The sequence below is a fragment of the Mustela putorius genome, unplaced genomic scaffold, assembly GCF_011764305.1.
Source record: "Mustela putorius furo isolate JIRA1106 unplaced genomic scaffold, ASM1176430v1.1 tig00003909_pilon_pilon_pilon, whole genome shotgun sequence".
NCBI classification, from domain to species: domain Eukaryota; kingdom Metazoa; phylum Chordata; class Mammalia; order Carnivora; family Mustelidae; genus Mustela; species Mustela putorius.
In genome coordinates this window covers 850,278-876,243 of record NW_025422057.1, presented here as the reverse complement: position 1 = coordinate 876,243, position 25,966 = coordinate 850,278, and the positions used below count along the sequence as shown (strand labels likewise).

Genomic DNA, 25,966 nt, shown 5'->3' with positions numbered 1-25,966 from the left:
AGACGCAGACGCAGTGAGAGACGCAGAGAGAGACGCAGAGACAGTGAGAGACGCAGACGCAGTGAGAGACGCAGACGCAGTGAGAGACGCAGACGCAGTGAGAGACGCAGACGCAGTGAGAGACGCAGAGACAGTGAGAGACGCAGACGCAGTGAGAGACGCAGAGACAGTGAGAGACGCAGAGACAGTGAGAGACGCAGACGCAGTGAGAGACGCAGAGACAGTGAGAGACGCAGACACAGTGAGAGACGCAGAGACAGTGAGAGACGCAGACGCAGTGAGAGACGCAGGGGTAGTGAGAGCGATGGGGAGGGTCCCTGTGTTTTCTGCACAAGCTGGTCTCTGCCGTGAGAGGACGGCCAGGACTGGCAGGGTGGCACTCCTGGGGCAGGTGTACCTGTGGTGTGGCGGGGGGCGGGGGTTGAGGTGCAGAGTGACGGTCGCGCAGCCGGCCACATCGTGGCGCCTGCGGCCTCCCCATGGGCTGAGACTGACGTCTCGCGCCCCCCCAGCGCTCTCCCGGCGCCCCGCGGCTCACGCGCTGGGCGGTCAGGTGCGCATTTGCTGGATTTCGTGGGTTTGAACACATGCATTTTTGCCTGATTTTGTGGATACCGGGAAGCGCAGTGCTCACTTCGCAGGTTCTCTGAGTCGAGAAAGGCGTTGGAAGTTCGGAAACTCCCGGCGTGGCCGGCAGGCGTCCCTGCGGGTTCCTGACTGAGGTGGCTGTCCCGGGATGGTGTGCCGTGGGGAGGGGACTCCCAGAGCTGGCTCCGTCTCTGTCCTGTCGGAGGACGGCGCTGTCCCCTCTGCCGCTGCCCGCGCCCTGGGCTGGAAGAGCCGGGCCTCCCCTGCCCTGCGGGGAGCTGGGGTTTGGATTCCGGGCCTCCCTGTGGCACCATGAGCGGAGTTCTTCTCTGTAGCCTGTCGGAGGATGATTGGGGGCCCAGGGGGCAGCCGCGGCTGCCCTCGGGCCAGGGGTGCAGCCGGGGCTGGCGGTGGAGAGCCTGGGTGTGCGGGAGGCAGGGGCCGGTTTCAGCGAGAGCAGAGGCCTTGCTCCAGGGGGCGCCGGGACGGCCGTGGCTGGCACTGCTGGCCAGGGTGGGTGGGGTGCGCCCCGGCCCCGGTGCTGGGGGGGGGGTCTGTGATGCTGACACCCGGGAGCCTCCACAGGGTCTGTGGGTTCGGCCCTGGCCGGGTACGGAGAGAGGTAGCAGCGGCGTGTCCGCCGAGAGGCCAGGCGGCTGCTGGGGGTCTGGGGCCGCACCCCGAGGCTGCACTGTGGCCCCCGCTCGCGTCCTGCCGGGGCCCCGCACCACCCCATCCCCCCACCGGGCGGGGCCCGCGGCAGGGGAGGGGTCCTTCGCAGATGGTTGGAGCGTCCTGACAGCTGTAAAGGTGTCACAAAGCAGGTCGATCCCCCGCCCCCCCGAGCGCTTGCCGCTGTCACTGGAGCAGCGTCTCCCTGGGAACAAAGGCGCCTGCGTCCGTCTGCAGTCACGGCGCCCCGTTGCCTCCACGGGCCCCGGCGGTGTGCCGAGACCACCTGCCTGTAGGGTGCCGGGAGCTCTGCCTGCCTGTCTTACTGGGTGCGGCCGGCTGTGCCCAGCGAAGACGCCGGGCACTCCCTGCCCCACCCAGGACTCCCGGCTGGCCCGCTCCGGTCTGGAAAGAAGGTGAACATGTTCTCACACATGTCAGGGAACTTGGAGATCTTTTCTCCTGCTGTTTTCTGTCAAATCTTTTAGGACTTGTCTGGTATTAGGAAGATCAGTTCTTCGTGGGGCTGACCGCACGCACGTTCTCGCTCCGAGTGACGTCTGTCCTTCTGTCCTGCGCGGGGTCCCCACTGCGGCTGAGTGTGCTGTCCTTCTTAGCCACGCAGTGTGGACTCCGAGTCCGGGTTTGCCAGCGTGAACTTTGGGGGGCTGTGCCGAGCTTGGGGGACCCGCCAGCAGGTGTGCGGTGCGGGTCCGTCATCCTGGACCTCCCACAGCCTGTCGGACGGCGCGTTCACTGCGAGGGCACGGTTTTGAACTGGACCTCCCCAGAGACCTGACGCCACAGGGAAATCCGAGGGTGAAATGCGTCACTGTGATCGTTGCTCTCGTGACATTTTCTTCCCTTGCGCCCGTCCTGCACCTGCATCCGAGGCCAAGGACGTGCTCGTTTCTGCGCGTGGGACCGAGTCCCGCAGGCTGTGGTTCGGCACAAGCACTGCGTCTCTCTCACCTCTGTGGGGGGACGTCTGGGCCCTCCCAGCTGCGATCTCAGGAGGGCCGTGAGCCCCTGAGCGCCCCTGGGTTTGGCACACGTCATCTCCTTGCTGAGGTGGGACCAAGGGCAGGCCATTCCCGCAGGCGAGAGCCAGTCCCCTGCTCATCTGCGACCTTTACAGTCTCCTGTAAGGTGCCCGCTCATGTCCGATAAGGTCAGACCAACCCAGGACAACACCCTGTTTGATTAGCTTAAGGCCAGCTATTCTCGGGGTTTAATTACGTCTGCAGAACCCTTCCACCTTTGCCACAGACGTGACATGATCAAGGGAGTGACATCTTATCGCTTCCAGGGGCGCCCACACCCCAGGGGAGGGGTTCTCTGTGCACACGGGGTGGGGCGTGTGTGCGGCCCGCGGGACCTGACAGCCACTTCCCTGTTCGTTGATTGATCATTCGTGGTCGCAGACTTTTATTGGAGAACTTGCATTCATTTCTTCTCCATTTTTCTTCATGCCCATCAGCAGTTTTGACCTGTATGATTTTCCTTGTCTCCGAAGAACTTTTTAAAACATTACTTTTAGGGCAGGTCTCCTGGTGACGGATTTCCTCAGTTTTGTTTATCTGAGAATATCTTTATTTTTCCTTACTTCTGGGGAGATCGTTGGCGGGATGCGGAGTCCTGCGCTGGCGGGCTTCCTCCCCGTCCCCGTGACTCTCTCCTTCCTTGCGTGGCTTGCAGAAGGTGCTGGAACACCTGTCCCCGTTCCTGGTGGCCTCGGTGTCCCCGTTCCTGGTGGCCTCGGTGTCCCCGTTCCTGGTGGCCTCGATGTGCCTCTGTTTTTCCTCCTTCCCAGACGTGCCTTGTCGCCGTTCCTTGAGGTGAACGTTGTGTGCCTGCAGGAGCTTTGCTGGAATTTAAGCCACCAAGTGTTCTTCTAGCTTTCCTGTATCTGTGGTTTGTGTTCGCCGTTAATTTTGAAAAACTCTCCGCCTTGAGTACCTCAGCAGTGTTTTCCAGTTTTTTCTGTCTTCTTCTGACGCCTGCATTACGCGAGGTTGTCTCTAGGTTCTTGGATCCCTTTTCAGTGTTTTTGTCTTGGAAGTTTCTGTTGACGTGTCTTCAAGCTCGCTGGTTGTTCCCTGGGCCGTGTCCAGGGCGCTCATGAGCCCGTCAGCAGCATTCTTGCTACCGTGGTTTTGATGTTAGTAGTTGCTCTGGCCTGTCTTAGAGATTCTGTCGCACTGCTTGTGTGGCTCACCTGCCTTTTGTGCTGTCCACAATTTCCATCGGAGCCTGTAGTCTGCTCTGAATCCCCTTCTGACAGTCCCAAATCTGGGTCATTACCGATGCATTTGTCTTTATACTGTTACTTGCCCCTTGCCTTTTAGTCTGCCTTGTAATTTCTTGCCAAAAGCTGGACCCAAAGAATCAGGTCAGAGCTGCTGAGGCCACGGGAGGCCTTCCGTTGATGTGGCGTGGCTCTGGGCCGTGCTCGGTGTGTGCTATGGCTGCGGTGTTAGGGTCCTCATGTCGTCTTCGGACATGTTCCCAGGACTCCTTGGGGGTGGTCTGGCCGTGCCCCACTGCACCAGTGCCCTGTTGGTGTGGGGGTGTGGCCCAGGGGAAGGGAGTGCTCCACAGTCTGTGACTAAGGCTTGGGGGGTTGGTGCACCTGCGTCTCTGTCCTGTGCCCCCACACGTGGCTCCCCCCCACACGTGGCTGCTCCTCGTCCATCCCTTCCACATGCCAGGCAGGCAGCGTGGGAGGAAGCACCCTTTCCAGGGCCGGGCTAAGGTGCTGGTGAAGCCTCTTCCCCCATAAGGCTTGTGGTGTGCAGAGCTCCCAGGGTGTTTCCCGTGGCTGCTCCTCCCATCCCCCTGCCGGAGCCAAGAGAGGGTCTTTCTCCAGGGATCCTTGTCTGATCTGGACAGTGAGTTCCTGCTGAGATGCCTGGGGGTAAAACCTACAACACGGGGGGGCCGTCCTGGAAGCCGTGGTCCCAGGGAGCCTCTCAGCCCTTGTCCGCACTCAGCTCCCGGCCGCTCCTCAAGTGACGGGTGGTGTCTTCCCGTTGGCTCAGCGTCTTCTCCAGGAGAGCGGGTCTGGGCTGCCGGTCTCGTGTTCCGTGTCTCTGGACTTCGGGGCGGTGGTTTGCAGGCTGCTCCCGCTCCCTGGCAGATGTGGGAGAAGTCCGTGTGAGGGCGGCTGTGCGACTCGCACGCCGCCGCCGTTCGAGCTGTGACCGGAGTCCTGACCCTCTCAGTGACCTGTAGCCATAACCTGCATCTGCGGCTGCCCTGGCGTCGGACCGTCCGTGCATTTGTGGAGCGGCCCTCCCGGCTGTGGCGAGTCGGTCGTTCACGTGCCATGTTCGCACTGACGTCCGTTCGTGGCGTAGGCGGGACGTGGCTCCCCTTTTTGTGGCTGTGGTCTTCGCCGTGCTTATGATCCGCGGCCCGTTTACTTCGTGGCAGGGACCTCGAAGCTTCCCTTCTTCTTCCCCAGAGCTGCTGTCGGGAACATCACCGACTACGTCACGGCTTAAAATTGAGTCGCTTTGGAAACTCAGCTCTTCAGACACACTGGCCGCTCTGCAAGCACAGACTGGACTGCGCAGATCTAGCGCGTTTCTGTCCCCACGGAGGGGCGTGCTCCGCAGTGCCGATCCTTGTGTCGGTGGAAACGTTCTGAAATCTGCACTGTCCAGCCCCGGGGCCTCGGGGCTTCTGAGCAGGTGTGTGTGCCTCTGTGTGTGTGCGTGTGTGTGCGTGTGCATACGTGAGCATGTGCATATGCGTGTGTGCGTGTGTGTGTGCGAGGCGTGCGTGCAGTGGGGCGCGTGTGAACCGTGGCTCTCTTTCTGGCTGCTCTGCAGCTGTCGGACAGCCCACAAGCCGTTTTCCGTGCCCGTCCTCTCTCTCCGGTGCCCATCGTGACGGCGGTGAGCGTGTCGTCACGGTGTGCGCAGCGCTTTCATTGTTGATCTCTGGCTTGAGCTTTGAAACTAAGTTTAAACACGTGGAAGTCAGTGCGGCGGCTGTGAGCCTCCCTGTGAGAAGGGGGGGCGGGAAAAGACGCGTCGGCTCCCCAGTCCCAGGTGCTGTCGGAGCCGCGGCGGCTGTGGCGCGGGAGCCGGGTCCTGTCCTGCGAGTCGCGCAGCTGGCTCTTCTCCTTCATCTCGAGGCGTGAAAGGTGGTGGTCATCCTGGCGTGTCCTCACCAAGACTGGACTGGGCTTGGGCAGGGGCTGCTGGCTCTTGGGTGTGTGTCCCTGGCCCTGGGAGTCCTCTTCTTCTGGTGGCCGTGGGCCAGCGCTGCTCCTCTCCAGGCTGTGGCCCGGTGCTGCCCGTGGGGGAGCTGTGCGGCCACCACCGTGGTCCTTAGAGCGTTTCTGTCACTCTCAAGGAGCGCTGGCGGCCTGCAGCAGTCGGCTTTCTGCCTGCGTGGGCTGTCCATAGCGTGGACCCACGGTCCTGCCTGCGTCCGGCGGCTCTCACCCATGTTGTGGCTGGAGTCAGGGCTTTGTTCCTTTTTAGGGTCCCGCCATCGTCCTTTGTGTGGATGGACGACGCTCGCTTCATCCGTTCGTCCGTGGGTGGGTGTCCAGGCCCGTCTCTGGTGGGCGAGCCTCCGCAGTCCCCTCCTGTGGCCCACAGGCGCTCGTAGCGCGGCCGGGTTCCGTCCCCTCGCGACCTGGTCTTTAGCTCCGTCTTCCTGCGCTTTAGCCACAGGAGCTGCCCTCCAGGTTGTGGGGCATCTGGGCTCCGAGCAGAGACCTCTGGGCTGAGGCCGGCTCCGTGCTCTGAACTGTGGTGTGAGTGTCCCGGCACGATCCGGGCATCGGCGCACCTGGGTCAGGTGCACGGGGCCTCAGAGAGCAGCCGTCCCGCAGACCATCGGACGCTCCTGCCTGGCCTCGCCCCACGCTTCCTCTCAGGGCCGTGTCCGAGGTTGGGGTGGGGTGGGGTGGGGTGGGGTGGGGTGGGCACGTGCCCTCTCGGCTGGTGGCCGCTTGTCCACGACCCGCAGTGGGAGACACTGGGCGTTCTGGGCAGCTCTTTCCCCAGAGCACCTGGGGCTTGGAGCCCACCCCCCGGGTCCCTGCTGCTGTCTGCCTCGTCCTGGAAGCCGGCCCGAGGGTTGTGGCTGGAACCCTGCCCCTTAAGGACAGAGGCTCCCCTCAGGCCAGTACCTGCTATGCCATCCCGTGGCAGACCCCGGCCTGGTGGTGGGGTGTCCCTCCTGTGACCCCCGTGGGGACAGAGCAGAGTGAAGGGGTGGGTGCTGCGGGGCCTGCCTGTTGCTTGGACAGCTTTGTGCCTGGGAGCACCTGCCCTGTTGAGCTGGGTTCCCTCCTGGGGGCGGGAGGTCCCCCCGTGGGGTGTGCCGCACTGTGAGGCCTGCGGCAGGTCTCGGTGAAGACCATTAGCTTCTGCTCGTGGCTCCTCAGGGCTGTCCAGTGGTCTGACGGTCTCTTTTCCTTCTTGATTTACAGCCGGAAACCCTGCAGAAGAACTGGCTTCGGGAGTTTTATCAGGTAAGAAGTACTCGCGGCTGCTCTCTCAGACCCGGTGTTTCTGCCGTGAGGGCTGTTTCTGTGGGAGCCGCGTTTTGTCCAAACCGTCTGGGCTTGGGCTGTCCCGGGGCTGAGGGTGATGGGCGTCACATTCCTCCTCCGAGGCTCCTGCCAGATCCCCCTCCTCCGGCCCGGATTCCAAGGCCCCGGGCAGGGGTCTCTGCATTGTTGGAGGGGGGGCCACTGAAAGCTTCTGGAGACCCGAGGACGCCTTTCCGGATGGTCCTGTGGATGCGTATTAAAGGCGGCAAAGCCACACGGAGGGCCATGGTCAGACAGCTGTGCTCCAGACCGAGGGCCCAGCCGAGGCCAGTCACGCATCAGTGGCTGGGGTTGGGCTCGGGACGTGTCTGTGTTTGGGACCCTTGGGGGGGCATTGGCGAGGCTGCTCTGAGGTGGGGGTGGGGTGCGCGGGCAGACCTGTGGGAGAAAGGAGCCCAGTGGCCGGGCGTCCGGTGTGGCTGGGACAGAGGGGCCGGACCTGGCCGGGCGTCCGGTGTGGCTGGGACAGAGGGGCCGGACCTGCCAGGAAGAGGATGGCGCAGGTGGGGGAGGGCGGCGGGGCCACCCCTACCCGCTGGCATCTCTGCTGAGCCCGTGGGAATGTTTTGGCAGCAGGACACAACAGGAGATACTGGGGCAGGCCTGGGCCTCCCTTCCCCCTGGCCTCGGGGTCCGGCCAGCTGAGGTCTGAGGGGCGGAGGGGCCGGCATAGCAGCGGGTCCACTGAGCTGTGTCCTGCCTGCTCCTGGCAATGTCCAGGCTCTGGGCCTGTGAAAGCAGGCCAGTGGGCTGCTCCAGGGCCTGCTGTCCCTGCCGGGGGTCCCGGCTGGCCGTGGGACCCACGTGCTAGAGGCTCAGAGTGCAGGGCGGGTGGGGCAGATGCGGGTCCCACTCTGCTGGGGACAGCAGGCACCCAGAGGGTAGAGCCTCGGGCAGACGCTTCCATCCCTTGTGCCCCGCGAGGTGTGCCCTCCCAGGCTGTCTGGAGGTGGGGCCTCTCCCTCGTCCGTCCCACACATACTGTCTGCCAGGAGTGGTGCTTGGCTCTTGGCGGGGACAGGAGGCAGGTCCTCCACATGTGAGGGAAGCTCTGGGGGGAGCATCTTCTGGGACGGGCACACGGAAGGCTGTTGGGAGGCTCGTGGCAGAGGCTGGTGGGCTCTCAGCCCTTCCTCCGCTAGCCTTCCGCTCTGCCCAGCGCTCCCGGCCCACGGGGCTCAGCTGCTGGCAAGAAGCCGGCCCAGTGGGTGAAGGCAAGGGCCCTTCCTGGCCAAGCACCAGCCTCGGGCTCTGGATGGGCTCAGGGGCCCTTCTGCCTGTGGCGCCCCCCATCCTGCTCTCCGGGCTCCCTGGGCCTGTGTCGGTTTGGGCTGGAGCAGCTGCCCATGAAGCTGAGCCCCTGTTGGTCTCCCCAAGGCAGGGGCAGAGTTTGAGATCTCTGTTAGGTGCACATCTTGGAGGGCCCATGAGCGGCCGTGCGCTGGGAGGTGCGCAGAGTGCCCGACGGCCCCAAGCTGAAGGCCAGTGCACATTTGCAAGTTTTTTCTGCTTCTGTTGATGTCGTGGTCCCTGGGGTGTGCTGAGGCAGCCAGGCCGCCCGTGGTCTGCGAGTGAGTCCAGGCTGGGCAGCTGGGCTTTCTGTGACTCTGACCCCTGGAAAACTGCAGGCCACAGGTGTCCCCCCTTCCTGAGCCTTCCCGCTGCACGCGAGCTGTGTCAGGCTGTTTCCAGAACCTGGAACCCAGAGGGGCACACGGCCTGCTGTTTCCCTCAGGCTCTGTTCCCAGAGCCCCGGGTGTCCTTCCTGGAGGCCTTCCTGGAGTATGGAGCCTTTGCTGAGAGAAAGGACCATGCGTGGCGGTGTGCGGGTTGGAGGGGCGGCTTGTCCTGGTTTATAAGCAGAAGTCTCTGTAGAAGGAAGAGAACTTTCAGGGATGATTCTTGTAAGAATTTACCGCAAGTCCCCTGACACGCGTGGGGCTGACCGGACCCCTGGGGTGATCAGGCCGCTGATCCCAGCTGTTGGGCTGGCCGGAGCAGAGAGGGCGCGGGTCTGCCGGGGGCCAAGGCGGGTCCCTGCCTTCTTAAAGAGAATGTTTAACCCTAGAGTTCCCATTACGCAGTTATGTTGTTTTTGACACAGCGTCTGATACGCTGCTTTTATAGACACAGGAACTGAACCCAGCATTCGTGCCTTTAGAACCCAGGGACTAATTTTTGCTTTTTCTGTAACCCCCGATCTCCGTAAAAGTGCAGGGAATGGGAGAAAATATTGCTGGGGTTTCCACCGTTAGTTCTGATGAGCCTCGGACGCTGCTGATGACCAGGCCTCTCAGACTCAGTCCTGAGGGCCGCTGTGGCGCAGAGAGCAGAGAGGGTCGCAGCCTGGTGTCACCCAGCTGGCCTCCTCGTGCCCCTCCCTGTCCGGTCTCCCCGAGACAGCCCCGGGCCTGGGGCCGGTGACACAACTCTCCCCTTGCTGGGGAGCACAGGCTCCCAGTCCAGGAGCCGGGCCCTGTGCTCGCCACCCCCATGGCAGCCAGCCCTTCTGTGCCCCCTTCTTGGTCCACCCAGAACCTCCCCCAGGGCCCGGCCACATCCCCATTCTGTGCTCTGCGAGCAGCAGGGTGCTCCCCGAGACCACAGCTCAGGTCCGGTGGCTCTCGGGCTCCTGTCCCCTGGGTGAGAGCCCAGGGTCCGTCTGTGGCCTTCTCTGCTCTGTCCCCAGACGCACCAGGTGTTTCGGTCCTCTGTGCTTGCTCTAACTGGACGTCCCCACCTTCCCACTCCCCGGCCCCCCGCCCTCCCCACTCTCCCCAACAGAGGCCCCTCCTGGTCCCTCTCCTGCCCCCCCCCCGTGCTCCGTGCACTCGTCCTCGCCGTCCGGATCGCAGTCCGAGTCTGTCGGGTACTGATGGGTTTGTCTCCCCCCGGAGACACGGGCTCCACAGCTGCCTGGGCCTCAAGCTTTGTGTTCCCGCCACGTTCCTGCGCGGAAGGGTGTGAAGTGGGGCCTCTTGGGGGTGAATAGGGTTGGACGAGGCCATGAGGCACCACCTCCCCGTGATGGCAGCACCTCCCCGGCAAGGAGCAGGAGAGCCAGACCCCCTGTCCTGGGAGTGTCCGTCACACACGAGGGACAGCCGGAGGCCCCCCGGGCAGCCCAGGGGCGGTGCTGGGAAGGAGAGGGCTCCTGGGGCTGGGGTTCTCAGGATGGCTCTGGACGGAGCGGCCGTCCTGCGGGCCGGCTCTGCCCTGAACTCTCAGAGCCGCAGGTGAGGCTTCCGGCCGTCAGTGGGCCTCCTCTCCCTCTGTGGCGGTGGCATGCTCGCAGGTGCGGTCCTGGCGGCAGCCGTCCTGCTCCCTCTGCCCGAGACCTGCGAGTGCGTGTGCCGCACCGTGTGTGGTCAGCGCGTCTTTCTCGGTTGCACAAGGCAGAGAGCACACAGCTCAGCACCCTGCTCCCTGTCCAGCGCATCTCACTGGCACGTGCCCGGGGAAGTGGGGCAGCCCCTAGCAGGTCACGGATACGGGGATGTTCACGGCTCACTCTTTTCTCGGCAAACTGGGACGTCCGTGCAGATGAGTGCACACGACCTGCTTCATCGGCTTCGGAGTGTGCCGTGAGCTGGACAGGCTGTCATTTTAAGTCGTCATTCTGTCGACGGGCTCCTGGGTGGTTTCGAGTCTGCTGAGATGCCGTGGATAAATTTTACGGCGGTTACACATCTCTCCTACAGACCTAAATCGAGCACGTGTTGGAATCCCGTAGTAAGTACTTATTAGTGAGAGAAGGAGAAAAAGCAAGACCTTAGACCTGCTTCAAACAAGACTCCACAGAGCAAAGCCAGGCTCTCCAAGCGTCCAGGGACTTGGCCTAAGAAAGGAACACCAGGCAGCAGGAATCCGTTCTTCCCACCAGACTCGGGGTTCTCGCGGTGGGAGTATTTGCGTTGTTATCAGCCTTTAGGATTCGCTGAATTGTGGAACAGCTCCGTGATAAGAAAGGTCAGGGATCTCGAGCAGACACGTTGTCTGTTTGCTGTTGGAGTTTTCCTGACAATAGCGGTAAGAGTGATGTGATAAACAGTGCTGTCTTCCAGGCAGCTTGAAGGAACGGGCACCAAACCTGCACCTTAAACAAATTAAAACTGGGAAATACCTGTGAGACTGTGGTCTTCAAACATCAGGCCCCAGGCTAGGCTGCATGGTGAGTCTGGAGAGGGTCAAAGCTGCCCTGCGGCCACCCCACCTGCTGCCCGAGGGGGTGTCCTGGCCAGGGGTGCCTAGCAAGGTGGCTGCAGGGTCACTGTTAGACCGACCAGAGACCACCAGGTGGGCAAGGACACAAGAAAAGAGGACCCTGCGGAGGAGAAAACCAGTCAGGAGTGTGGCTACAGGATTCAGTTTTGTGGATCTCGGAGACCCTGCTCTGGGTTTTAGGATGTCTGTCGTGTTTCTGTTTTCTCACTCACTGACTTCTGCTTTTTAAGTTTTCCCTTTCTTTTGGTTATTCTGGGTTTAACTTGCTTTTCTACATCTAATTTCTGAAGGTAGAAGACAAAAGCACCCATTTCAGAAGTCTGATGGGGGGAGCATCATCACTAAAAATCTGGCAGGTGTTAAAGAGATACGGAGGGACTGTGGGGGCCAGCTGTATGCTGATAGGCTTGAAAACTTACAGGAAAGGAACATATTTTTGGAAAAATGAAGCATCAGAGCTTACAGTCAAGAAGAGATAAGTGAACTCTCTGCTCCACTAACATTTGCCAACATTTTCCGACAAAACCTCCAGGACTGTGTGGTTTCCCTGGGAAGTTCTGTCCAACATTTAAGCAAGGAACAGTCACGGTAGTTCAGAAACTTGCAGGAAGCCCAGGGGACGCTCCCTCACCCGAGACCACGGCAGGCGGAGGCGTGAGTACCTGCCCGTGTCTCCCGCGGGACAGCTACAGAGCAGAGAGCTCTGACACCGCCATGTCGAGCAGTGCACACGCGCACACACGTCACAGCGTTAGTGCTTCGTCACCCGCGGAGGAAGTCAGGGTCGGTTCGTAAAATCCGTGGGTGACTCACGGGGACGAGCCGTCCCGTCATCTCCGCGTGCGCCGACGAAGCCTCAGGCCCGATCCTGGAGCTTTCCGCTGGAGACCATCAGTAAACCGAGGACCGACGGGCCCTCCCCAGCCTGCGAAGAGCCCACAGCTGACCGCAGAGCCGCCGGGGAGGGAAGGGCTCCTGGCGGCCCCTCTCCCGCCCAATGTGGTCCCGAGGGTCCTGGCAGGGGCAGAGGCTAGACAAGGACGTGGAGGGAAGGGCTGAGACCCCGCGTGCGGGTGGCGCCCCCCCAGCTGCCGGGCCGTGAGGAAACCACGGAGACGTGGCCGCGTGGACAACAGCGTCCAGGGCTGTGCGCAAGCATCTTCCTTTTTACTGGAACCGGCTGGACGCGCCACACGGGACATGACGGTCACGCCGGCATGGGCTGTGGTGCGGATGCCATGCGTGTGAGCCGCTGAGCGCTGAGCCACGGGACCCGCGGGACCCGCAGACACGACAGGAAGAAACAGAGAGGCGCGGCCTGCTCGTCGTGGCGCGGAGACTCCCTGACACGGGCGCGCTGGCTCCCTGCCGACGGAGACCCCGTTCACCGACGTTCCCCTCGAAATCGCCGCGTGCCGTTTTGGCAGAAGTCTGCGAAATACATCTGACATTTTATATGGGGAAAGTAAGGAACGAGGAGAGCCAGACGTGTAGGGCTCCCACTTTCTCCTTCCGAGACGCATAGTAGAGTTGCAGCAGGACAGCAGGACAGCGACAGGTCAGTGGAACGGAAGACAGATGCAGAAATAAACCAGGAGTACGGCCAAGCGACGGACACGGGCTGGCCGCAGCTACGAGAGAGAAGCGCGTTGAGCGGACGGATCCGGGAGAGCGGCCGTGTCCTTCCCCGCGCGGACGCACCTTGTCCGTCCTCTGCCCCTGTCACGAAGATCAGGGTAAGCCGTGGACCTAAACATAAGACTTAAAACGATAAAAGTCCTGGAAGTCTTAGGGGAAAGTCCTTGTGACCTCGAACCGGGCGGACTTCTTGAGTGCCCTTAAAGCCCATTCACAAGAGAAGGAAAGGACCGGCCTGCGAGAGCAGGTCTGCGGGAGGGACGGTCCGCCGTCGTCTGTGTGACCCGGGGGCTTTGTGGCTGGTGCGGAGTCACGCTCCCGCGGGTCCCAGGGCACTCTCCGGGAGCGAGGACGGTGCTTTTCTAGAAGTTACTCTCAAATAGAAGCTTGGAAGCAGGGCCGGTGACGGTGCCTCGTCTGTGGACACAGCCCGGAGCTGTGAGCCTCCTGACCTCCCCGGGATGAGACGGCGGGGACTGACAGCCAGGCCCCTCCGCGGGCCGCCCCCGACCTGGCTGTGTGGCTCCGGGCAGGCGGCGGTCGTCACCGAGCCAGCTGTGCCCCGAGATCTTGGGAGGGACGGCAGGGTTACTGTTGGGGACGTGTGGTGCATGCTGCCCGGCCCGTGGCTCGGGACGGCTGGCCACCGTGAACCACGGACTGACATGTCGCCTGGACCCCCGTGCCCTGACCGGTGGCCCTGCCCACCCCCGAAGCCGGTCCTGCGTGGGCTGTGGACTGGGGGGGCAGAGTGCTATGCGGGATGTCTCTTCAAAGTTCCAGGTCGTTGAAGGACTCACTGCAGAGAGGACTCTGCAGAGCTGCGGGTCCTGCGGATTTTAGGATTTCTCACGAATGAGGACGGGTTTGCAGGACGCCGTCAGGAGGCCAGCAGAGTCCCTCTTGCGGGATAGAGCCTGCGCTGCCCACAAGTGCCCCAAGAGCACGTTTTCTGGGAGCCGCGTTGGAACAGGAGGAAGGAAGTGGTGAAGTTGGGTCAGTAGCACGTCAGGGAACCCGCGTGTCGCCGCATTCAGGTCTGGCCCGCGGCCCGGGCAGTCAGTGGACTCCTCCCACCTGTCCCGCGTGCCGCCCTGGTGGGTTGGACCCCCTTGGCCCGTTGCAGTTTGCCCCGGTGCATTTTGAGCAACGCCGTGGCAGATGCGGGGGGAGAGAGGCGGTGAGCTGCCCCTTGTCGCTCTCCGGCAGAGCCGGGCTCCTGCGTCCTGGCTGCTGCCGCCGCGACAGAGGCCCCGCCTGGCTGCTGCCGCCCATGGACAGGGCTGCAGGTTGGCCGTGGATGCGGGGATCTCGGAGCTGCTCTGACCCCCATCCCCGGTGCCCTCTCCCTGCCTGGGGGTCCAGTGAGTTCAGACCCTCACTTACAGCCTTGGGGGCCCATTCGGCACTGCCAGACCCCACCTCTCGGCCTCAGGCCCACAGAACGTGGTCTGGTGCCCACTGCGACTTGTGGGGGCGTGGGAAGGAGCTCGTGATATCAGGCCCTTGCCGGCCTCTGCAGCTGTGGTCAGTGCCCACGTGCGGATGACAGGTGGCTGCGGGGTCCCGGGTGACCGGTAAGTTTGTGTTCCTTACGCACCTCCATTCTCTTCCATCTCAAAGGCTTGCCCAGAGTTGGGTCTTACCTCCTGATCAGGAGGTCGCCGGCTGGGCTAGGAACTTACTCCCCTGAGGCCCACTCTGTAGATGAGAAAACTGAGGTGTGCAGGGTCAGGAGCTGTGCCCGAGGCTACAAAGCCGCAGGACAGGAGCCCCAGCCCCTCGGTGCTGAAGGCCAAGCTGGCCGTTGAGTCGGGAGGCCTGGGGTGAGGGGCACGGCAGCCCACAGGGGCAGGAAGCAGGGTGCTAGGGACGGATGGGCAGGGGTCCACGACAGGGCAGCCATTGGAAGAGGCTGGGGTGTGACTTCCTGGCAGGAGGCAGGGGAAGGAGGAGGCAGGAGGCTGAGGAGGGAACTGGGCCATGTGGGTCGAGGGCAATTGCTGCCTGCCGCAGGGACGGGGGCAGATTCGGGCAGAGGAGGAAGGAGGAAGTTGGTTGGACAGTGGGCAGGGGTGGGGCCTGCGAGCCGTCAGGAGAGGGGAGTCCTCCGTTGCCTGGATCTGGGATCCAGGGTTCCTAGCTGCGTCAGTGCCAACGCCCCTGGGAGCTTCGGTGGGAAGGGAGCCCTTCCCCAGGTGGGAAAGGAGGCACAGAGTCAGCTGGCACCCGGGGGGGCTCTGGAGGGTGCGCACTGGTGTTCTGGGCCTACCATTGCTTGGGCGACACTGGGGAGGTTGAGGGGGAAGGGGAGATGATCCTTAGGGGGCCGGGCGGGGAGGAGGGCGGCTCACTGGGAAGGCCAGAGCGAGGTGTGGGCCCTGGGGGTCTTTTAGGTCCTGGGATCACAGTCTCCTGCAAGCAGAAATGGCTCAAAGAAGGGGCCTTGTGGACGTGGTGGGTGGTGCTGGGGAGGGGGTTTCCAGGAGGGGTGCCGAGGTGTCTCGAGTGGTGACCATGGGGCTGTGTCCACTGCTGGCCAGTGTAAAGCCAAGTGAGCGTGTGTGAAGCAGGCGGGAATCCTCACCGCGTCTGCCGAGGACCCGGTCTGGTACTGCTCCTGCCTCGGGTGGGTGAAAGCGCTTTCTAGGTTAAAACTGACCAGTAGAGCTTTGATGTCCTAAAGCAGCAAGTTTTGTTAAAATTGAAGCATGGACCTGTTCTGGGTCTGTAGCAGGAGCGTTCTCCTGCCCAGCTGCACAGACCTAGGCACACGTGTGTGCGGCACAACGGCCCATCCAGTGTCCCGGAGCCACAGCTCGGCGCTGTGGTCCACTGTGGGCGCGGCCCAGCCGATGCCAGGCACGGAGGGGACTCAGCCCCGAGCTCTGGGTCGGCAGCCGGGCTGCACCCATCGCGAACGCGGAGCTTGGGTCCGGCCTCACACAGGCTCTGGGAGACCCCTCGCCGGTCGGCCGGTGGGGCCACGGAGTGTGGCCGTCTGTGTGCAGCTTGTGGGGAGAAGAGCCTGCCGTCCGCACAGCTGGCTGCTGGCAGTCCGGCCGGTGGCCGTGTGCGGGGTGTGGACCGTGGGAAGGCAGCCCGTCAGGGTGCGGGAGGCCGAGTCTGGGCTTCCTCCTGGGAGCCTCCCTGGCCTCCCCTGTGCCTGCCCAGTGCAGCCCCCGAGCCTGGGGCGAGGCCGAGCCCCTGCCGCCCCGGTCTTCAGGAGGAGCGTGTTGTGCAGGTAGACTTGGTGAATAGCAGTAACTTTTCTCTCAAGACGTTCTCTCGTCCCCTTTCTGCTCTTATCTTGGCCATCGGGCTTCCACCGGCCCGTGTGCAGGATATAATTCCTTTTTAGGTCACTCAGATGCTCTCTCCACAGAAAGCCGAACGCGGCCGGCTGCTGCTATTTCTGGCGCTGACTCCTGGCCCACGAGGGGCCGGTGGGCTGGGCGCAGCCGCCTTGCGGCGTTCCTGGGCCCGAGGCCGCCTTCCTCCCGGGTCACCTGCGCGGCAGGAGGGCTGGAAGGGGCTGCATGTGCATGTGCACGTGGCGATGCCTTAGGTTAGGTGCTTTCTTGCTCACGTTTCTAATTCACTCTTTTCCAAAACATTTTCCTTGATCGTTCTGATGAAAGAATGTGTGTATCTTTATCAGAGGCTTTTTTGGGGGGGTACAGTTTTGGCGAAGCAAGCATGCACTTGAGGCCATGACTTGAGGCTGTCCCAGGTGAGGACAGCCGGATGGCCCCAGCTGAGTGGAGGCCCTGTGGGCTGGGGCACGCGTCTGCTCACTTGGACCTGCCTGGGGCCTGGAGACCACCAGGTTGTTTACCGAGACATGTTTCCGCCCAGAAGTAACACAGCTCTCTGTCCCGCCCCGTGGGGGGGCTCTTCCTGCCTGTCCTCAAGGTGCCTGTGTCATCGGCCCTGAAGGGGTCCCTGCCTGGAATCACCAGGGCCCTGAGCTCCTTGCCAGAGGGGTGGGGAAGGGCCAGAGCTCTGTGCCCACAGCCCGTGTGGCGGGGTCGAACCCACACCACCTGTCGCCTGTGTTTGGCTTGTGCTTGGTGTCCATTCCCAGCGCCCTCACGGACCACATGAGCAACCGTCCGAGGCCGTCCGTCCAGGAGGTGGATGCTCAGCAGCCCAGGGCACCAGGCCCGGGGTCTGCGCCGGGAAGGATGGAGCAGGACTCCGTGCGAGCAGGTGGGCCTTCTGGAGAGCCCACGCCGCCACCGCACCCTGCGCCCTGCAGGCCACGGAGAACCCGCTGCTTCTGGGCCCAGCTGCCCCACGCAGCATGAGCAGAAACCCCGGGACTGAGTCGGTGACCCCCAACCACAGGTCGCAGCCACCCCCACTCTCCGCATCCTGGTAATCGTACTGCATGTGCTGCCGCCCAGGAGCAGGGGACGTAACCCCGTCACCAAGCATCGCCCGGATCCCACGTTCAGTGCCGTCACATCAGGAGCTCAGCTCAGGCCACGGGGGGCCTTTATGCTGTGGAAATGGGTACGTTCCACCAGTTGGGGCTTTGCTGTCGGGCACCGGGCAGCTGCTGGCCCGACCCCGAGGACACACGTGTCCCCCAGGGCACTGGCTCCTGGGGTGTGTTTTGTCCCACGAGGACGTGGCAGCAGAAGTGGCCCTGGCCCTGCGATGTGGATCGGTGAGAGCACACGATGGAGGGCGTGTCCTGGCGTCCTCCCCTGGGCTGAGCAGAGCCTGTGTCCTGGCTTCTGCCTGCGTCCCAGCCAGGGCCGCTCACGGCTCTGCGGAACCCTTACGTTTCCTCCTGAAGTACCCACAGCTTCGCTCGCTCGCAAAGGAAACATTGTTTTTCTGTTGGTGAAATTTTCCACAGTGTGTCCCTAAAATTAGGATTCCTAACGAGCTATTTTGAGTTTCTCACCATGTGCCGTAATTACATCTGTTTTAAAATGAAGTTCTTGGGTCTTTGAGTGACGGGTTGACGGATACTCAGGCGCCTGCCCTCCCCCAGAGCCTGCCAGCCAGAGGCCTGGGGCCTGTTTCCCCCTTGCCCTGCCGTTAAGGAACCAGGGAAGACGCAAGTCGGATGCACGCATTTCCTGTCATCCCAACGGGCTCCCTGTCCCCGTCCAGCTCCGGGGCCCTGGGTGGCGGGTGGTCTCTGGCCTTGCTCCCACCGAGTTAAACAGTGAGCATGGTGAGCGAAGTATCATGTGAATTCAAAACGTGCATGAAGCAGGGGCAACAGGACGCTGTCCCTCGGTGCCCGCTGCCCTCGCTCAGTTTCCGGCTCAAAGCCAGGCCTGTCACGTGCCCCGCGTCCGCCCCAGTCACTGAAGCAAAATCCAGGCACCACAACGTCACGCGTCAGCATGTCAGCCTGAGTCTCTGGAAGAATTGAAAGCGTCCCCTGTGTCACTGTGACACCCACGAAGATGGTCAGGCTCTCTGGCACGTCCCTGAATATCGGCTCTGCGTTCCGATGTTCCCGCCGTCTCCTGATACAGCTCGTGGACCACGGTGCATCAGTATCTTGGTGGAAGTTAAGACGTTTTCATTACGCTGCGGGGCTGTCGTTGGCACACAGTGGACTTGGCACGCTCGAGGTGGGCGGCGTGGCGTGTTCTGGAGGCTCGCATGTCCACACGGCTGCGCTGCGGCCCCTGTGCTGGGCGCCCACTGGTTTTCTCTCGGCCCCTCGTGGTCCGTCGGTCGGCATTTTCTAGGTTTCCGTCACTCAGCTCTGCGGGTTTCTGTCTAGGGGGCCGCGGGGGCCCAGCACCGGCATCTTTCGGATCGTGCACAGGGCTGCGTGTGCTCTGCAGCCAGCCCGGACTCTGGGGTCAGGCGGTCCCATCAGGGCGCTTGGCAGGGTCACGCTGTGTCTCTGTGCACGTGTGGGAGGGCACACGTGTGTGCTCGTCTGTGGGGACCTGTGTATGCGTGCACACGCACTTGTGTGTACGTCCACACTGGCACACTGGAGCCGTTGCTGTGTACACAGCGTGGCCTGCAGAGCCGAAAGCGCGGACGCAGTTCTCCACCGAAGACCTTGGCACGCGCGCTCTGGTCGAACTCCCTCGATTGCTGTCCGTTGAAGCCTGTGTTTCTGCCTCCGACGCGTGAAGGACGCTCGCCAGGTGTGTGAGTGCTTGGCTCGCGCCTGGTCTCGCCAACGTGTTCAGAGAAGTTGTGCCCGTGCTGCCCGGCTTGCGTGTTGGTTGTGACCAGTGTACCGTGACCTCTTGGTTTTCCTCGTGGATCTTTGTCCCTGGAGACTTGGGTCTGCACCTTTGGGGTCTCCTGGACCTGCCGGCCTGTGTCGCGGCCGGGCCGTGTGGGTGAGCTTTCTTGGGCTCGGGGCGCCCTCCCAGGCACAAGCTCAGCTCTTTCTACTCTGGGGACGTTTCCCTGGATGACGATTTTAAACATTAGTCCTGATCTGATGCTTGGTCCCGCAGGGACTGGTGGCTGTCCTGCCCGGCAGCCCTCTCCCGTCGCCCTGCCGACCCCCTCCCCCATCCCCTGCTCACCATCCCCCCCAGCCTCTCCCCTCCTCCCTGCCCATTCCCCATGCCAGTGCCCTGCCTGTCTCCTCTCCCCCCTCCCCTCTCCCTCTCCCCTCTCCCCTTCATCACAGCTTCTCCTGTCACTCAGCCCTTCTTGGGGGCTTTGTCGTGGGTTCCTCTTTGTGATGAGGATTTTGTCTTTTTCCATTTCCTCCTTGAGGTTCATGTCATTTCTTTCTCTTTTTGTTTTTGGTCCATTTCTGGTGGAGTTTTGTGCTTCTGACTCCTGCTCTCGATGGTGGTTTGAGTACATTTAACTCTGCCGCAGTGTGGGCCGGCCCGCTGTGCCCGGGGGTCCTGTGCCGGGGCTGGGCTGGACCTTGTGCAGTTCTGCAGCGTCGGCTCCTGGGAGCCCGTGGGAGGAGGCTTGTGCAGAATCCCAGCCCGACAGCACCCCCTTCTGTCCGCCCAGCAAAGTGCGGCGCAGGCTGCCCCAGTCTGTCCCCAGTGATCTCTGCCCGTAGTGACCGGGCGATCTGGTCCCGGTGACCCCGGGATCCGCGATGGTGACCGCAGCGCTCTCCTGGCTCTCCTCCGTCGGCCCGTTTCCCTTCCTTGCTTCCTCCTTCGCCAGCTGCTCCCCGAGGCCGCCTCCCCTTGTTTCTGTTCCACAAGCCCTGTCCCTTCCTGGCCGCGGGCTCCGACCGGCCGCTGCTTTTCCAGGACTTGCACACCTGGGGCTCCCCGGCCGCATCTCAGGCCGGCCTCGGCCCGGCCCCAGGGTCCACGGGCATGCGGCAGGCCGGGCTGCCGGCTGCTGGGTCCCAGGCCTGTGTCCTTTGCCCCGAGGTGTCCCCGCCCCAGCCCCCAGCGGCTTCCTTCCACTCCGTGTTCCGGGAGTTTGGTGACTGCAGGCGGCACACGTGGCTGAGACCACGCGGTGCCCATCTCTGGCACCCCCTCAGCGGGACGCCCTCGCGGTAGAGCCTCTGCCCTGGTCCTGTCGTGGCTCCTCATCTGTCTGCAGAGAAGCTCCTGGAGGACAGACCTGTCGTCCTCCGTGTCTCTGGAGACCCTCCCCACACGAGAAAGCCGTGTGGGTTCTCTCGTCCGTGTCTTCATGCACCGAGGACTGAAGGAAGCTCCTGGCTGTCCTTGAGTCAGAGCTGGCTGTGGCGGCGCGAAGGGGACTGTGTGGCCTCTGGGCAGTACCTGGGGGTCTGCACACCCTGTGCACCTCCCTGCTTCGTAAGCAGCCCCCTCCCACGGGGTGCGCCCTCCACCCTGAGTGGCCGCCTTCTGGGGTCCTGCGGGAGCCTGTCTGCAAGAAGAACAGGGGTGTTTTCCCTCCGGATGGCCGCTGGTCACTCCCAGGGGAGGACAGGCTGCCCACACCTGTGCAGTGCACGACTAAATGTTGTTTTTGCTGATTTTGAATGAAAAAAAAAAAAAATCTCCCTTTCAGAGGAGTATCCTGAGCCCGGGACGGCCACCACGCGGATGTTCTCGTGTCATCGTGAGCCACAGGCACGGACGTGCTTGTCGGGGTTCCTGGCAGGTGCCCGTCGCCTCGCGTGGTCGGGGACTGCTGTGGGCTGAGGCCGCAGCTGCTCACTGCAGGGAGGGACCGCGCACGGCCGGGTGACCAGTCAGGCTCCTCCCGGCCACCGCGGCTGCGGCGGCCAGAGGACAGGGCGCGGTGTCTCCGGGCGAGCTCCCTGTGCGTGGGACCCGTCTCGGTGGGGTCTGTGCACGGGGAGCGGCCTGCGGGGGCCAGGGCATGACCACTGGTGTCGAGAGACGCCACTCACAGCCGACCTCTTTGCAAGGTCGTTCGTTACTTCTCTGCTAGAACTTTTCACGGTCTCATCAGTTTACTAACTGCTTCCGAATGACACGCGACCCTTCGTCCGGCATGTCCTCTTTCCACGTGACTTCTTCGGACGCTGGGGACCGCTGTACCTCGGGCATCGCCTGCGCTGGACGCAGCCCCAGGGGCCTGGTCCATCCCGACGTGTGGTCAGGCGTGTCCGGGGCTTGGTGAGTGACGTGGGCTGCTCCAGCGTGGGGTGCGTGGGATGTGGGGCGCGGGCCTATCGTCCTGGGAGACGTGGGTATGGAGGGCGGCCAGTGAGCCCAGTGGGGCAGGAGGGCGGAGAAGCGTCCTGGGGGTCCAGCAGGGGATCGGTGGCCTCCTGGGGGCTTCGCAGGGCACGTGTGCAGGAGGGGCCGTCCCTGGGGGCCTGGGGCAGCAGGTCAGGGTGCAGGGTACAGAGCCGTCTGGTAACGCAGGGCAGAGGCCGTGGGCCACAACTGGAAGCCCTGGAACCTGAGCCGAGCCGGGCCTCTGGGGCGGCTCCCTGGAGTGCCCGGTTCCTGCGGGCCCTCACGCCTCTGGGAGCGCGCTCCCTGCGGCCCCGCCGCGCCCCGCCGTGTGTCCGGGCCTCCCTGCCTGCTCCACGCCTGCCGCCTGCCGGCCCGGCGCCTCTCGGGGTGTGTCTGGAGCACGGCGCGGCTCCGCAGGAGTCCAGGCCCGGGTTTAAATGGACGGGACCTCGTGTCGGTGGCTGAACAGAGTGTGTTTACGGCTCAGACCTGGGTCTCTGCACGCGCAGGGGCCAGTCACGCCCAGCGACGAAGCCCAGCGGGGACGGTTCGTGGTCGGTGCCCGGAGCCCGCTGTGGAGACACGGTGCAGGGGTGCGTTGTAGACCCGAGTCGAGCTCGCCGTCCGCAGTGTCGTCGGGCCACTGCTCAGAGCTGTCACAGTCCACTAAGGTCCCCGAGAAAATCACGGGAGTCACTGTTTTGGCTGTGTGATCAGTTAAAATTTAGATTCAAATATGATAAATTTAATTTGGAAAATCATTATCTTTTCCACCTAAAAAGTATCGAACATAGGTCTTTCCTGCCCTAAAGTCCAGCTTGGGGTACAGTGTTGTGTGTGGGGCTGGTTCAGCGCCTGGAGGCCCGGCGGAGCACAGCGGACCGCAGCGTGGCCTCCCGAGTGGCACTGTGGGACGGCGTGGGCCAGGTGAGCCGTCCCAGGGCAGGTCACCCGGCGTCTGGGTCGGGGTTTAAGACCTGGAGTGAAGCGGAGAGATAGGAGTCAGAAACGGAGGGCGCGGTGGTCCGCATGGCCGCAGGCTGAGGTGTGTCAGGACCCGCTGGAAGGTGCCGTGACAAAGCCTGGAAGGCCTCCATCCCCAGCCCCACGGCGCTGATTCCCCGGGTGCCCCGCACCCTCGTGAGTTTGGGGCGGCTGCCACTACTGCTTCCTGGCTGTGCTGGGGCCATTCACCCCCGATGCACGGCACACAGGCCTGGCTCCCGCGTCCTCGGCGCCTGTGGCCAGCCGTCCAGCTGCTCCGTGGGCTCCGCCTGGCTGTGTCCTAGAAGCAGCTGCTTTCTGTCAGGGCTGCCCAGAGCAGCACCACGTCCCTGAGGCTGTGGATGGCTCGCCAGCCGCCAGGTCCCGGCAGGAAGTGCTGTCCGAGGCTGAGTTGCCGGTGACATCAGAGCGCTTGTGCAGGAACCTGACTCTGCGAGGCTGCATTTGGGGCAGGGGAAGGTCATTTTTCAGGTTTTTGGCAAACCCTTCTCTGAGTCAAGAGATGCTTGGGAGAGGTGCGTGGTGGCCGTGGGTGGGTGCGGTGTGTGTGACGGGCAGCTGGGGACGTGGGGACAGGCCCCTGCATGTCTGCTCCCTGTCCTCGACCCCCTGGTCCCCGTGGGCCCCAGGCAGTCCCGGTCCTTGTCTCAACCCCGGGCTGTCGCGGCCGGGCTGCTCACCGGCCAGTGCTGCCGTGCTGTCCCCCTGTGCCCGTGGGGTGGGGCCGGCAAGGGCCTTGTCCCTTCTGTGAGCAGGTGCCGGTCAACATAGGTTCAGTGACCCGTGGGTCACCCCGGGACGCCCAACGTGGTTTGCTGCCGGGGAGCAAAGATGCAGGCGGTTGGAGGACCGCGGTGCTGGGCCGCGTGGGGCGTGGGGCGGCTGGACGGCTCCCGGACGGGACCCCGCTGCCCGGCGGCATCGCTGGGAGCTTCACTCACGTCTTCCGGAAGGCCCAGCGGCCCTGGGGACGGAGCATGCCGTGCCCGCGGAAGAGCCGCCACCGGGGCCTGGATCCTCTGGCTGTACGGGGGGCCACACGGCCTGCGGGGACACGGGTGCCGGGCGTGGCATTGGGTTGTCCTGAGCCAGTTGTGGGTCGGGCAGCGGCAGCCCCTGCAGGGCGCGCCGTGGGCTCTGCTGACTCCCAGTCCAGTGAGAAGTGTGCGCGTGCCACACGCTGGCTTACACGTGCTCACGCACGTGTGCACGTGCCCTCACACGTGGGTGCCCACGGGGCTTGTGGCCTTCGTGGAGGACGTTCCCGGGGGTCGGCAGCGAGGTGACGCGGGGCAGCTTTTTCCTTGGGGGTGAAACGGGTGCTCCGTGCTGAGACACAGGAGTTAACTAGGGGGAGACACCTCTGAATTTTTGAAGACGTTTCGGAGAAATTCTGAGTGCTGGGTATTGGGAGAGCGGAGGTTGCTCGAAACCAAGTGGTCGGCCGCACGGAGGTGTCTGATTCCTCCCAGTGCTTCCTGTTCCTCACCGGGCATGTGGGGCTTTTTGTCCTGGCAGCCGCCTCCCACACGGGGTGTCCGTGCGGCCCGCCCCTGACGGCCTGTCCTGCTTCCCTCCCCAGGTCGTGCACACGCACAAGCCGCACTTCATGGCGCTGCACTGCCAGGAGTTTGGAGGGAAGAACTACGAGGCCTCCATGTCCCACGTGGACAAGTTCGTCAAGTAAGTCCCCGTGCTGTGTGCCATGCCGTTCCCGGAACACGGCGCCCCGGGGGGTGATGAGTGCCCTCGGGGAACAGAAGGTAACAGCTGCCTTGCTGGGGTGGGCACAGAAGGTAAGAGTGTGCCCGTGCTGGGTGGTGCGGGGGGACAGGAGGTAACAGCGGACCCCCGGCGGGGGGAGGTGGCGCAGAGAGTGACAGCGCGCCCCTGGGGTGTGTACCTGTGAGGTGACAGCAGTCCCCTGGGCCTCGAGACTTCAGCCCCGGGCTCCAGGTGGCACGTCCTTCTCATCTTTGTGGTGTGGTGGTTGCCGGCCTTCCCTTGATGGACGGACACATGGACGTTCTGCAGCTCTCAGCTGTGTTTGTCACAGTGGAGGGGATGGACATCTGTGGGGGTGAAATTTTTGTCACTGGGAATAAGTAGCCACAGGTGTGCTGACCACCACACGTGCGCCCTGTGGCCCCGTGGAGGACAGGCCTTCCCGGTGCTGCTGGGAGTGGCACCAAGATGCCTGCATGGTCCTGGGAGGTGGACCCATGGGGTAGAAGCAGGCCTGTGAGGCCCCACGCTGAGAAGTGGGGTCCCTGTGTGGCTGTGGGTAGCAGGAGCGGCCGCGGCACCTGCCTGCCTTCTGCCCTCCGTGGGTCCTAGATGTGGCCTTGTCCATGCCCTAGCCGTGGACTCGGGGCACTGAGACCGCTCCTGCGGTGTGAGATGGTGCTTCCTCACTTCCAAGGCTGGTCCCTGAAGGCCACCATGCCCACAGAGGCCTCTGGGACTGTGCTCAGAGCCTGGCACCTGCCGCGTGGCCCGAGGGGTATTTCAGTGGCCGTTACCACGCTCAGTCCTGCTCAGATCCCTGATGTTGTGGACGGACACAAGCCATCCATGTTTTCAGTTGTTAGACTGGGGGGTAATTTGCTGAAGAGCATATCTTTTTAAAAGAATGGCCAAATTTTCCCAAAATAATGTAATTTTAAGGCAATTTTAATAAAAAAAATTTATTTAATTTTAATATTCAGATTACCGTGGGAGAGCAGGGGAGTGTAGCTCAACCCCAAGAGTAGCCAGAGTAACCCTGACAAAGCACGAGATGGGCACTTGGGCTGCAGACCTTGGGGCACAGTGAGGTCACAGGGATAGACTGCAGGGGGACCCCCCCCCCGTGTCACCGGGCCACTTGCGGAGCCGTGAGCCGCATCGCTGGTGTCCCTGCATGAGAAGGGGACACCGAGTCCACCCGCCCCCACGCTGCACACGAGGACGAGTCTCAGTCATGTCACGGAGTAGGTGTAAAATACGGGGTCACTCGCCACCGAGACGAAAGGCAGGACCACGTGGCGTGGCTCTGGGGCAGGGGCAGGCTTCTCAGGGAGGTGCAAAAGCGCCGCCTACAAAAGGAGATTGAGAAATTCGAATGTTAAACTCGCACCCCGAGTCCCCAAGTCCAGCGCTGAGAGCACAGAGGGCCCTGGGGAGCCGTGAGAAGGACCGCGGGGGAAGAGCCAGGCTTGTCCCGGAGGGGCCTGCAGGCTTGTGGAGGGGGGCCGCCTGCCGTGCGTCCCCGCCCCCACCCCGCGCCTCATTCCTGTCCTGCTCCTTCACCCGCGTCCTGCCCCGCGTCCGGTCCCCGCATCCGTCCGGGTCGTGGAGCGCCAGGAGTCTGTGAGCGCAGCCCCTCCCCAGAGAGGGACGGGGGCGCTGCAGCTGCCTGGGCTCGGGGGCATTTGGGAGTGTGGTTTCCTGCCCGAGCCGGCTAGGCGCAAACAGCTGGGACGCTCCCCAGAGCCTGGGGTCGTGCTGTGGTGGTGTGAGGCCCAGGCCCAGCTTCCAGGGTCCCCGCACCTCTGCGTCCCCGTCCCTGAGACACTGCTGGGTCCCGCGCATCCCCGGGGCATCACGGGATCCCGGCCAATGACGGGCAGCCCTCACCTGCCCGGGGCACGTGGTGGGCCTCCGTCTG

General features: G+C 63.3%; 1 protein-coding gene across 5 annotated transcripts in view; it reads left to right on the top strand.

Moving 5' to 3' along the window:
* Positions 1–25,966, top strand: part of INPP5A (inositol polyphosphate-5-phosphatase A) — a 162,680-nt gene that overhangs the window by 44,104 nt on the left and 92,610 nt on the right. For all 5 annotated transcript variants that reach the window (XM_045068816.1, XM_045068813.1, XM_045068814.1 and 2 more), the window contains exons 2-3: positions 6,716–6,757; positions 23,900–24,000. In XM_045068816.1, coding sequence (XP_044924751.1) covers positions 23,927–24,000 — 74 coding nt within the window. In that variant the 5' untranslated portion in view covers positions 6,716–6,757; positions 23,900–23,926. The remainder of the gene's footprint in view (positions 1–6,715; positions 6,758–23,899; positions 24,001–25,966) is intronic.